Consider the following 12,530-nt stretch of genomic DNA (forward strand, 5'->3'; position numbering starts at 1 on the left):
GGGTGCTGGGAACTGAACCCGGGTCCTCTGGAAGAGCAGCCATTGCCCTTAACCGCTGAGCCATCTCTCCAGCCTTAACAGACAGATTTCATTTTGTTTCTTGTTTTTATTTTTGTGGTACTGGGATGGGACTCAGGGCCTCATGCTCACTAAGCTTGTGTTCCTGCACTGAGCTACATCCAGTTCCATCCAGAGATGACTTAGATAGGGCAAGAAGGCACAGCATGCATAGACCCAAGTGAAGTGAGGAGCTTGGCTCCAAGGAGAGGGAGGGCAGTTCCAGTGGTGAGAAATTAAGCCGTCAGGCTGACACTCAACACAGCTGCCTGACCCGGTGAGTGTGACTCAGTGGGCAGGAGCAGGAGGCTACAGGCCACCAAGAGGAGGGCCTGCTGGCCCCATGTGCTCAGCAGTGGGTGCACCAGTTACAGAGGCAAGGATATGGCCGATGAGCCAGGGTGCCCACAGAACCCAACCCACCCTGCCTTCTCTTCTGTGTACAGGCCTTCGAGGAATGGAACAAGACAGAGCTGGACTCGTTTCTGATTGAAATCACTGCTAACATCCTCAAGTTCCTGGACACTGATGGCAAAGAGCTGTTACCAAAGATCCGGGACAGTGCTGGGCAGAAGGGCACTGGGAAGTGGACCGCCATCTCAGCACTGGACTACGGCATGCCCGTCACCCTCATTGGTAATGTCACATCTACCACCTGTGCCTTTGGTCCCACTGCTCTGATCCTGGTGTCCTTCTGGAATTCTGCTCTGGACAGTCTGGAGACGGTCTTTGGGCCTGCTCAGGTGTCAGTGCGCCTTTCCTCTTTCTGCACGTGGGGAACTCTCCTTATGGGCTCCGAGGTAAACACAGACGTTACCGTCCTTTCTGTGCTCTTTTAAATCTGGATATTTTCACATTTGACTGAAGCCGGACAGCACTCAGGGAGGCAGAGGCAGAAGCAGGTGCATATCTGTGAGTTCAAGGCCAGCCAGGTCTATGGAGTGAGTCCAGGACAGGCTCCAAAGCTACATAGAGAAACCCTGTCTTGAAAAACCAAAACAAACAAACAAACAAACATTTGACTAAGTATAGTCAGTAACATAAAAGACCTTTGTCCAGTTGGTTCTTGTCAAGTCAGGTTAGCCTTGGACACGTATCTTCTTGCCTCCTGACTGTGAGGAATGCAGGCATGCCTGGCTTTTTTGGCTTGTTTTGCTAAGATTTCTGTAATGGGTCCAGAACAAAAGTTCATATACAAACACATTTTGTTTATGTAGTCAACATTTATTAATATTTTACAGGTTCTACCCATATATACAAAAAAAGAGGGCTTTGCTCTGCTAAACCATTGGCTGAGACAGCTTTATTCATTAGCCAATAGAAGCAACACACATACAGAAGGACATCCCACATCACTTGACAACACACATACAGAAGGATATCCCACATCACTTGACAACACACATACAGAAGGACATCCCACATCACTTCCCAATCACTCTTTACCTTTATTTTTGAGACAGAATCTCTTCATTGAACCTGAACCTGATTGGCTAGAGTGACTGGCCAGCCAGCTACAGGGACCACTGGTCTCTGACACTCCTGGGCTACAGTCATAGTTATGTGTTGCCACATCTTAGCTTTTTTACACAGGTGTTGGGGACCTTGTATGACAATCACTCTGCCAATTTTTTCTTTCTTTCTTTCTTTCTTTCTTTCTTTCTTTCTTTCTTTCTTTCTTTCTTTCTTTCTTTCGAGATAGAATGCCCCTCTGCAAGGTTATAACCAGAGTGAATCAGGTGTTCACAGGAGTCTTTGCTCCTGGTGGAACAGTTCTTCTCTGATAACTCGGGCGTTTTCCTGTTTACCTTCCCAGATATGGATGCATGACTGTCTCTCCCTCCTTCTTCCTTTATTTTCTGCTTAGTCATGCTCACCTTGTGTTAGACACTGGGGGCGGGACAGGGCAGCCGTGCGTGTGTGTGTGCCTGCGCACGTGCCCTGCACAGGTAGGAGGAAGTTGGCTGCACTTTGGCCAATCCCAGTAGTGTTGTGTGCCGGGAACATCTCTCCACCACTGACTCGCTGCATCTAGCAGTGCTGTCCTCAGTTTTAGAAACTGGGTTTCCTCCCACCGTGCTGGCCAGATGTGGTCCTTTCCTACCTAAAGAATAAAAGGGCACAGTCTCTGTCCAAGTTATTGTATGGCCAGGAGGGTTGGCCCCGCTTGCTGTTGCACAATTGTCAAGTCATGCTGCACGGAAGGACGGGTTGGGTAAGGGCAGGAAGACATTGCCTTTTCACCTTGCTCTTGAGCTGTGGCTCGCACGCTTTCCCCAGCACTGAGGTTCCAAATTAGTTGTTAGCCCCAGAGGTTCAACCCATTGTGTTGAAGGAAAAGAAAATTCATTCATCTTCAATAAATTGAGCAAGTGGCCTGTCACAAGGGTGGTTTGTGAAAGTATTAAATGTCTTCATGCTCTGTATTGAAAGGTGTTGTGAAACCAGTGGTTGTGGGTATAAAAACAGCCTGGGAGGTGGAGCCACGGTCAGCAGTTTCGAGCACACCCTCCCCTTCCAGCGATTGGCTTCCTGGCACCCACAGCAGGTTGAGTACAACCCCCTGTAACTCTAGTGCCACTTGACTCCTCTGGCCTCTGAGGGCACTTCCCCCTTAAAAATAAATCTTACCAAAAGACAAAACAAAACAAAAACAAAGCTAAGCCTGGGGGCTAGTGAGATAGCCTAGCTATTAAGAGCACTTGTTTTCTCTGGGCAGTGGTGTTACATGTCTTTAATCCCAGCAGTCGGGAGGCAGAGGCAGGTGGATCTCTGAGTTAGGCCAGCCTGGTCTTTAGAGCTAGTTCCAGGACAGCCAAGGCTACATAAAGAAACCCTGTCTTAGTTGGGCAGTGGTGGTGCACACCTTTAATCCCAGCATTCAGAAGGCAGAAGCAGGTGGATCTCTGTGAGTTTGAGGCCAGCCTGAAACCAAAAAAAAAGAAAAAGAATCCCTGTCTTGAGGGAAAAAATAATATTTTTCTTAAGTCAGGTGTGGTACACACCTATAATCCCAGCAGTTGGAGGTAGAGGCAGGAGGACCAGGGCATCAAGGCCATCCTCTGCCACATAGTAAGTTTCAGGTAGCTTATACTTTATGAAGTTCAGTCTCATAACAAAATTAATTTCTTTTAAATAGAAACTGGAATTTTACTATTAGGTTAATATTGAGTAATTATGTGAATTATATGTAATCATTGCCTTGCCTCTATTTCACCTTGAAACTTCCCTTTGAATTTTGGGTTGGTCTTTGTGGTTGATGCATTTGTGTTGGGATGCTAACTTGGAGTTTTAGTTGTGGAATTGACTGTTTAGAGCTCCTAGCCCAGGTGTTGGTCTCGGGGATCTCTGACTGATTGGATCTTTCTCGCCTTTGGCTGTGCACATCCTTTCCTTGGGCTTCTCTGACCGACTCCATCTTTCCTATGTAGGAGAAGCTGTCTTCGCTCGCTGCTTGTCCTCTCTGAAGGAGGAGCGAGTTCAGGCCAGCAGGAAGCTCAAGGGCCCCCAGAAGGTCCAGCTGGCTGTCAGTAAGGAGTCATTCCTGGAGGACATTCGAAAGGTGGGCAGCCCCTAGCCTTGGCCTTTGTGGACCAGGGAAAGCTAGTGGGGGTTATAGAGATCCTCCACCATGTTCTCATTTCCAGCCTTTCCTCTCTGGGGTCTCCTCTGAGGTGAGAATGAACCTGGGAGGTGGGTGTGGCTACTCCACTAACCAGTCTGGTGTTGCTTTCTAGGCCCTCTATGCGTCCAAGATCATCTCCTACGCGCAAGGCTTTATGCTGCTCAGACAGGCAGCCACTGAGTTTGGCTGGACCCTCAATTATGGTGGCATTGCCCTCATGTGGAGAGGGGGCTGCATCATCAGAAGGTAAGTGGAGGTGAACTCAGGACCTGGGCAGTGCTTGTATTTCCCTCTATCTGGGAACAGCCATCCTGCAGCTGAACATTGGCAACAGTGTGGGTTACATTGTTACAGCCCCCCCCCCCTTTGGGATAGGTCTCTGTGCCTTAAAACAATTATAGTTCAGAAGTATTTGGGGGAAAAATGAGCGGGTCAGTGGTGGTTCAGTCCTTTCATCCCAGCACAGCAAAGGCGGGTGGATCTCTGAGTTCCTGTTCAACCTGGTCTATAGAGCAAGTTCCAGAACAGCCAGGACTATGTAGAGAAGTCCTGTCTTGAAAAAACAAAGGAAGAAAGAAAGAAAGAAAGAAAGGAAGGAAGGAAGGAAGGAAGGAAGGAAGGAAGGAAGGAAGAAAGAAAGAGAGAAAGAAAGAAAGAGAGAAAGAAAATTGGGGTCTGATGTGGTAGTAGTTCATGCCTTTAATCCAAGCACTCTGGAGGCAGATGCAGATGAATCTCTGAGTTCAAGGTCAGCCTGAGCTACAGTTCCACTACAGTCATAGCTACATAGAAAAACCCTGTCTCAAAAAACAAAGAAACAAAATGTGTAAAACACTTGCTAGGCCCTGCTCTACTACTAGCACCAGATAATGTTCTGAACTTTTACAGACTATTTTCTTAGCATCATTCTCTAGGCAGTGCAGTGAACCTGCTTTGTGTACCATTTGCATCATAGTAAGCCAGCTAGAAATGATTCAAAACATAGAGCTGGTGTAGGGTTTTGTTGTTGTTGTTTGTTTTTGTTTTGGTTTGTTTTGGTTTGGTTTTGATTTTTTGGTTTTTCGAGACAGGGTTTCTTTGTAGCTTTGGAGCCTGTCCTGTAACTAGCTCTTGTAGACCAGGCTGGTCTTGAACTCACAGAGAATCACCTGCCTCTGCCTCCCGGGTGCTGGGATTAAAGGCGTGGCCACCAGAGCCCAGATGTGTAGGTAACTTAAAGCACCATTCATTTAGTTCTATGTGGGAGGCGCTACAGGTGCCAGGCACATGTGGAAGTCAGCAAAATCTGTAGGAATTCTGCCACCTTCTAAGTGTACCTATCCCAATTGTGCATTCTGGGACCGGGGAAATTGATAGGATGAGTTCAGGACCCACTGGATCTGCTGTGAGTCTGACTTCAGCCAAAACCATTAATCTGACCTCCACAAGCCCCTACTTTAGCTGGAGGACCACAATGCTTCTTGGGATGTCCTAGAATTAATGTCAGTTCAGACGCAGTGTTCAGTAGCAGTTGCTTCTCCCCCACCTGCAGCACAGTTACCTTTTTGTAAAGGCCGTGGGCCCTCTGGGGAAGGGCTGGAGAAAGGCTAACAGTGAGGCTCTTGGCACTCAGTGCCCTTCACCAGTGTCCTTCCTCAGGGGACCTGCTGCCCCTCATTCAAGGGTTCTGGGTCTGAAAATTAGTTCTTGAGCTGAGACTCCATCTTGCTACGATCCAGCATAGCCTTTGGTTTGAGCATTTCCTGCTTCTTATCTAATCTGTTCCGTCCCTGGAAACCCCACTGGTTAGCCAGTGTCAAAGGTCCCCAGAGTTCTGCCGCCATAAACTCATGTGCTGCCATTACAGGTCAGGCCCATTACGATGCCTACGCTCACCGTCAGTCCTTCGCTTCCACCTGTGCTACCTGGAGGTCTTTAGGGTTGGTCGTAGGCCCCTTTCCCCGCTGACATGTCACTGGCCCATTAATACTAAGCTGTTTGAGGGTCTTGAGCACCCACAAATTTTAACTGAACCCATCCCCTGTCCACACTTGAGGGACAACTCAGTCTCACCAGCTGGATTGTCTATCCCTCACGCTGCAAGTAGCTAGCTCTGAGAAGTGTCATGGCCCTGGACTTGTTTCCTGGGGCCGACTCCCTTTTTTGTTTAATAGGGGTCTCACATAGCCTAGACTGGCTTTGAGCTACTGATTCTTCTATCTCCACCTCATTGTACTTGAAAAAAAATATTATTTTTCAGTAGTTCTTACGGGGCTGGAGAGATGGCTCAGCAGTTAGAGAGCACTGGCTGCCAGGTGGTGGCACACGCCTTCAATCGCAGCTCTCCTGAGGCACCAAAGCTACAGAGAAGCCCTGTCTCAATTTAAAAAACAAAAACAAAAAAACCAGGGGTCGGGGCAAGCACTGGCTGCTCTTCCAGAGAACCTTGATTCAGTTCCCAGCGCCCAAATGGTGGCTCATAGCCATCTGTAACTCCAGTCCCAAGGGGTACAATGTCCTCTTCTGGTACCCAGACATGCATGCAAGCAGCACATGCACATACTCTCTCTCTCTCTCTCTTTTCCTCTCTCCATGCATTTGCAGGGTGATGCACATGTCCCACAGTTGTGTGTAGAGGTCAGAAGACATTTGTGGGGGTTGGTTTTCTCTTCCCACTGTTTCAGATGTCAGACTTGGTGGCAAACACCTTTTCCTGCTGAGTCACCTCACTGGCTGCTCTGTGCTTCTCAGTGTTACTCTGCTAGCTCTAGGGGGGAGAGCCTTGACTTTGTGCCTCTGTGGAGTGCAGTGACTGGTTATTTCCAGGCCTTCAGCCTGCTGCTGTCATGAGATTGATTTCTTGCAAACAATTTCAGTGTGTTCCTGGGGAAAATTAAAGATGCGTTTGAGCGAAACCCCGAGCTTCAGAACCTGCTGCTGGATGACTTCTTTAAGTCAGCGGTTGACAACTGCCAGGTGTGTAACTGGCCCAGGTGCTGGGCTGTTTCATTCGGCAGCATTGATGCTGGTGGGGTCTCCTGCAGCCTGGAGCCTCAGCATCTCTGGGCAAACCCAGCCACTGACCTTCTGCTCTCTGTGCTCAGGACTCCTGGCGGCGGGTGGTCAGCACTGGGGTGCAAGCAGGCATCCCCATGCCCTGCTTCACTACCGCTCTCTCCTTCTACGACGGGTACAGACATGAGGTGCTGCCAGCCAACCTCATCCAGGTGAGCGTGGGAGCAGGCAGTGCCCTTGAACTTGGTTCCTGAGGGTTGTGTGCTACGTGTCAACCTAACCAACCAACTGCACTCCTTTCCTAGGCTCAGCGGGATTACTTTGGGGCTCACACCTATGAACTCTTAGCCAAACCAGGAGAATTTATCCATACCAACTGGACGGGTCACGGTGGCAGTGTGTCATCCTCTTCATACAATGCCTAGTAGGACTGTGGCTCGCCCTCCCTCCCACCAGCAGGACAGTTCCTGCGGCGCCAGCACTCCTCTTTGCCCTAGTTCCTGCTCAGATCTTTTGGCCAAGTCTTGGCTGTGGCTGCTGAAGGAGTCACTGAGGTCCGATGTCCGGTAGTCCTGAAACCACCACACACTCCACCTCGACCTTTTGTGCTGCCCTGGATCCTGTGCTCCACTGCATGACCGCTCCCTGACTGAGTCGTGCCATGTGGGTCAGACAGGCTGCAGCTCTTAGCACACAGCGGGGCTGGGTGTGTGGGATTGTACAACCTGGACCATGATCATGCGTGTGGGCTCTGTACACTCAGAACCTCCACTCAGTAAAAGCTATATACAGTTACCCTCTTCTTCCCGCTCTCTGGCCGTGCCTGCGCATGCCAGCTGCTCTTCCGTGGGCAGAAAGGTCTGCACTGAGTTCATAGATGGGCAGTGATTTCTTTAAAGACTCCAAATAACACAGGACACATTAAATTGAAGGTGATGATTAAGTCTGGAGGGAGGTGAGGAGGCACTGAGGAGTAGATGGACAGGGATTCTCGTGTTGTGTTGTTTCTTACCGGACACACTGTGTTGTTTCTTACCGGACACACTAGGTACCTGGATGTTCGTGTACCATCTACCCCGCCACACTCTTGTAATAAACTTTTTAGACTAGCTTGGTGCTCTCTCCTGCTGTGTGAAAGCTGGCTGGGTCCTACCCTGGTCTGCCATGGGATTTCCAGTGCCCTGGATCTGTTCCTCCACCAGGCTCTTTGTCTTGTTTACTGATACCATTACCTGGGCTGGGGCCATTCGACTGTGTTGGGCCAGAGTTGCTCTGCTCTGTGATGATTTTTCTGAACCCATTTAGTCCCATGAGGGGCCTGAGAGCAGAGCAAACAGTGCCTGTTTGGACAGCTGGCGTGTCTCATCTGTCTCTGGCTTCAGTCTCAGGAGCTGCAGAGCAGGCAGAGCTGACGTGGGAAAGTGGCTTTTATCAAATCCTTATGTTTTGTTTTTTTGAGGCGATGGCCTCCATGATCCTCCTGGAGTACAGGGTGTGTCCTTTTACCCAGGCCATCCTGGAGTGAGGAGCAGGCCCACCCACCCCTCCAGCCCCTGTTTACAGACTAAGGACTGGAAGGCAGTCCTTAGAGGCAGAGGGATGCTTGGAGAATAGAGCGAATTCCGAGGATAAGAACGAAGGACTACAGCCCTTCCTGGTTCACCCCGCGAGAAGCTGTGGAGTTAGGATGGGGTCCTAGCCCAGCCGTTCCTGCTGGCTGTGTAACTGGGGGGATAATTTCCTGCCCTCGGTCTGTTTTCTCCAGCGAGAAAGGCGGCACTTGGTCCTCAGCACCTACACAGCAGTTGCCATGGGGATCTGACCTTGTACTGGGAGTTTGTACAGATGTTCAGAAGGCCTCTGGCCAGTGTCCTGCATGGAGTGCACACAGTAGGTGTACTGATTAAAAACACATCGGTGCTTCTCATACTATACTACCAGCATGATGTCCCCCGGACACCTGGAGAGCTTCAAAAAGTGCTGGTTGGGGTGGAGCCCCGCTTTCTGCATTTCCAACAAATTAGTTGGTGTCCATGCTTCTTGGCGCACGTGCACATGAACACAATCCCACACAAAAGATTCCAGTAGCAAAGCTGCCAGAGGACTAATGTACAATTGCTGCCCCCCCCCCCATCTGCGCTCTATGCGCTAGAACCCAGTTCGCAAGCTTCGGGCAAGGGGCTGGAGATTGAGGAAACACATGAAGGGACAGACGGACATACTGACATCCAATCACTGATACAAAAGCCCCTCTTTAATAGCACTGTGGAGGCTTAAACACCCTGCCGTCAATGGCCAACAGGTGAAAATCCCATCCTCTGATCCTCTAGGTAAAGCACAGCTTCTAGTCACTTCAATTAGAAGGCTCTAGCAGGGAAGAGCAGCTGAAGGCCAGGACCCAATTGGTCCCAACATCCAATCTCACCAAAGCCATGTAGGCAGAGTTCAGATTCCGAGCTGTCCTGACGGTGTTTTCCTTATGCACCTAAGCATATTGCAGCGCATTCATGTGCATGTGGTGGCCCATTGTTTATTTGACACGGTCGCACTGTGACCCACGGCTCACCCAATTCAGCTAGGCTGACTGGCCAGTGAGCCCCAGGGATTCACCTGCCTCCCTCCCCAGACAGATTTGAAGCACATGCTGGGTGACTGATGATCTTTGCTTTTTTCACATGGGTTCTAATCCCGCCCCATCTCTTATGAACTGTGGTTACAACACTTGTTTAACATGAGTGAAGCCCAGTGCTCAGCCCCAGCATTGAAAGGAAGCAGCAGCAGGATAGCTCAGCAGGGAAAGTCCAAGTCTGACCACCTGAGTTCAGTCTCTGGGCCAGCTCCTGGAGTTGAGCTCTGACATTTGGGCCATAGTGTATGTATCTTTCTGGGCGCCATGACACATCTAGCTCTGGCACACCGGAACTGGAGGATGAAGACCACTTCCAAGCAGTTTAATCCCATGAGGAACTCTTTTGTACTGTAACTATTTCTGCTTATGAAATGAGGCTCACACCGGGCGGGTGAGAGAAGGAGCGTCTAGGGAACAGGGCCAGATTCAGTGCTAAGTATGCCATTACAGCAGGCAACCCTGACCTTGGTACAGTGGAACAGTGGTGACATCTAGTGGTCAGTATAGGCTCCTGCATCATCAGTGGGACAATGATGACATCTAGTGGCCAGTACAGGCTCCTGCATTATCAGTTGAAAATAGTTCCAAAGTACACCTGCAATATGCTGCCTCAGCCCTAGCCTGTGCTTGGACTCAAACCCCACAGGTCACCACAGTGATGTTCATTAACCCAAATACCACTTCAAAACGAGGTAGGGGGCCTGGAGAGATGGCTCAGTGGTTAAGAGCATTGCCTGCTCTTCCAAAGGTCCTGAGTTCAATTCCCAGCAACCACATGGTGGCTCACAACCATCTGTAATGAGGTCTGGTGCCCTCTTCTGGCCTTCAGGAATACACACAGACAGAACATTGCATACATAATAAATAAATTAAAAAAACAAAACGAGGTAGGATGAGGAGAACAAAGAGTGGGGACTGACTGAGAGGTAAGTCTGTTTGTATGTCTTTGTTTTTTCTGAGAGGGTTTCTCTGTAGCTTTGGAGCCTGTCCTAGAACTCTCTCTGTAGACCAGGCTGGCCTCAAACTCACTGCCTGCCTCTGCCTTCTGAGTGCTGGGGTTAAAGGTGTGCACCACCACACTCAGCCCTTTCCGAGACAGTTTTGCTCAGTAGCCCAAGCTGGCCTTGAACTCACTAGCCTCCTGCCTCAGCCTAAGGTATTCACCACCATCCTGGCTAACATAGATGGTTTTCATACAAAGAGAAGCTGATGTGAAAATTGGGGAGACTAGGCCATCGATTAAGGCCTTCAGAGACTTTTTTTTTTTTTTTGGTTTTTCGAGACTTTTTTAAAAAATGAATAATCAAAACTCAATGACCTATGGTCTTATTGCTGCAAACAATGGAATCTTCCTCCAGGTGGAGACAAACCCTTCTCTCTCTCATGCTTAACCCAGTGGGATGGTTCAGGGACCTGGCCTCCAGGGACACTTCAAGAAGTTAAGATTCCGTACTTTTCCTGCCCCCTAGTGTCACCCTCCAGCTGCCATGGGGTTCTGCGCTTGGTCCCGCGTCCTCCCTCAGAACTGTCCCCTTTCCTTCTGTCTTTCTCTTCTGGGGTTGGCCAGGGCTTCCCTGCTCTTTCTCCATTGCCTCCTCCCTGAGGTTGATGAACCAGTCTGCCTCCATCTTATGTTCGAAAGCCTCCTGATAGTAAAGACAAACTAAGTTCACTCCTGTATGAATAAATCTCTGTTTCTCAAGGACTGAGCTATACCCTACGTGTGACCTGTCCTGGAATGGCAACCATATCTCAAACAGTTGTTATAACCATCTTGCAAACCTACCTTTGTGTAGTGATATTTCACCACCGCCTGGCTCAATTGTATTTTAATAAATAAAGTTTGCCGGAACTGTTTTACTCTTTGAGTCCCACTGGTCAGCCTTACAGACCAGGCAGTGGTGATACACACCTTTAATCACAGTAGCCATGCTAGTTTACCACAGAAGCCTGGCGGTAGTGGTGCATGTCTTTAATCCCAGCCATAAAGAGGAATATAAAACAGGAGGAGACAGCTCTCACACACAGCCTCTCTCTGAGATTCCTGAAGACAGGGTCTCCATTTTGGACTGAGTTAGAGGTAAGAGCCAGTGGCTGGCTGTTTTGCTTTTCTGACCTTCAGGTTGAACCACAATTTCCGTCTCTGGGTTATTAATCATGCTACACCTTTGTTTCAAAAGATTGTTATGACCACCTTGCAATCATGTTTGTTTCTGGAGCGCGTTATGACTAGCTTGTTATGCTTATGTTTCGCTCCTGTAACCCTGCCTATTCCATCTGCTGAAACCTTCCTCACAGCCACTGCTGAACCCTTGAGCCCCACTACTTCATCTATGTAAGTTATTCTAGTACCAATAAAATAATATTTCTGGAGTCAGATATTAGGATTAAAATGCCTGACAGATCCAAAGAGCAGTGTTGGAACAATCAGATGACCCTAACTCTCCACACTTCCCAGATGGAAAAGGCCGAGCATTTCTCTAAGCCCCTTCCTCTATCTTCCTGTGCCCTCCTGTCTGGGTCCTCCAAAATCTCTATGGGAAATTTCAGTCAGCCAGTCACTGGCTCTGCCCTCTGTCTCAGAGTGTCAGTGTGGCACATATCCCAGAACCCCCACGTTAGGCGGGAGTTGGGGGGAGGACAGCCTGTATACATGAGCAGAGAAGCTTGTTTTAATTAATTGCTTCTTTAACTCATTTAGCCCTGATTGCTTAGGCCGGTGGTCTTTCTCCTCCCATCTTTGGAGTTAACACAGCATGGCTGACTGAGGCCACGTGGCTGACTCCATGGTCCTCTCTTCTCTATTCTCTTTCTGCAAGGTTTACAACTTGCCTATCCTGGGCAAGTTTCTGTTTGTATCTGTTCTTAATTTATTTATTTAATTAATTTTTATTTTAGGGAGAGGGTAGCCCTGGCTGTTCTGGAACAAGCTCTGTAGACCAGGCTGACCTCAAATTCCCAGAGATTCGCCTGCCTCTGCCTCCTGAGTGCTGGGAATAAAAGTGTGCGCCACCACTGCCCGGCTTAATTTGCTTAAATTAAGAAACAAGAACCTGGGGCTGGAGAGATGGCTCACATTTAAGAGCGCTGGCTTCTCTTCCAGAGGACCTGGATTCAATTCCCAGCACCCACATGGCACCTCACAACTGTCTAACTCCAGTTCCAGGGGATCTGACACCTTCACACCAATACACATAGAATAAATTAAAATAAATTATTATTATT

At 49.0% G+C, this 12,530-nt stretch overlaps 1 protein-coding gene across 1 annotated transcript in view; it reads left to right on the forward strand.

Annotated features, from left to right (window-relative positions):
• The window catches only part of Pgd (phosphogluconate dehydrogenase), a 17,867-nt gene extending 10,082 nt beyond the window's left edge, over window positions 1–7,785 (forward strand). The window contains exons 8-13 of the mRNA XM_005353705.2: window positions 504–693; window positions 3,489–3,619; window positions 3,795–3,928; window positions 6,538–6,637; window positions 6,766–6,888; window positions 6,982–7,785. Of these exons, the coding sequence (XP_005353762.1) occupies window positions 504–693; window positions 3,489–3,619; window positions 3,795–3,928; window positions 6,538–6,637; window positions 6,766–6,888; window positions 6,982–7,101 (798 nt within the window). The 3' untranslated portion in view covers window positions 7,102–7,785. The remainder of the gene's footprint in view (window positions 1–503; window positions 694–3,488; window positions 3,620–3,794; window positions 3,929–6,537; window positions 6,638–6,765; window positions 6,889–6,981) is intronic.
• The last annotated feature ends 4,745 nt before the right edge of the window (window positions 7,786–12,530 follow it).

Source organism: Microtus ochrogaster, chromosome 10 (assembly GCF_000317375.1).
Source record: "Microtus ochrogaster isolate Prairie Vole_2 chromosome 10, MicOch1.0, whole genome shotgun sequence".
NCBI classification, from domain to species: Eukaryota; Metazoa; Chordata; class Mammalia; order Rodentia; family Cricetidae; genus Microtus; species Microtus ochrogaster.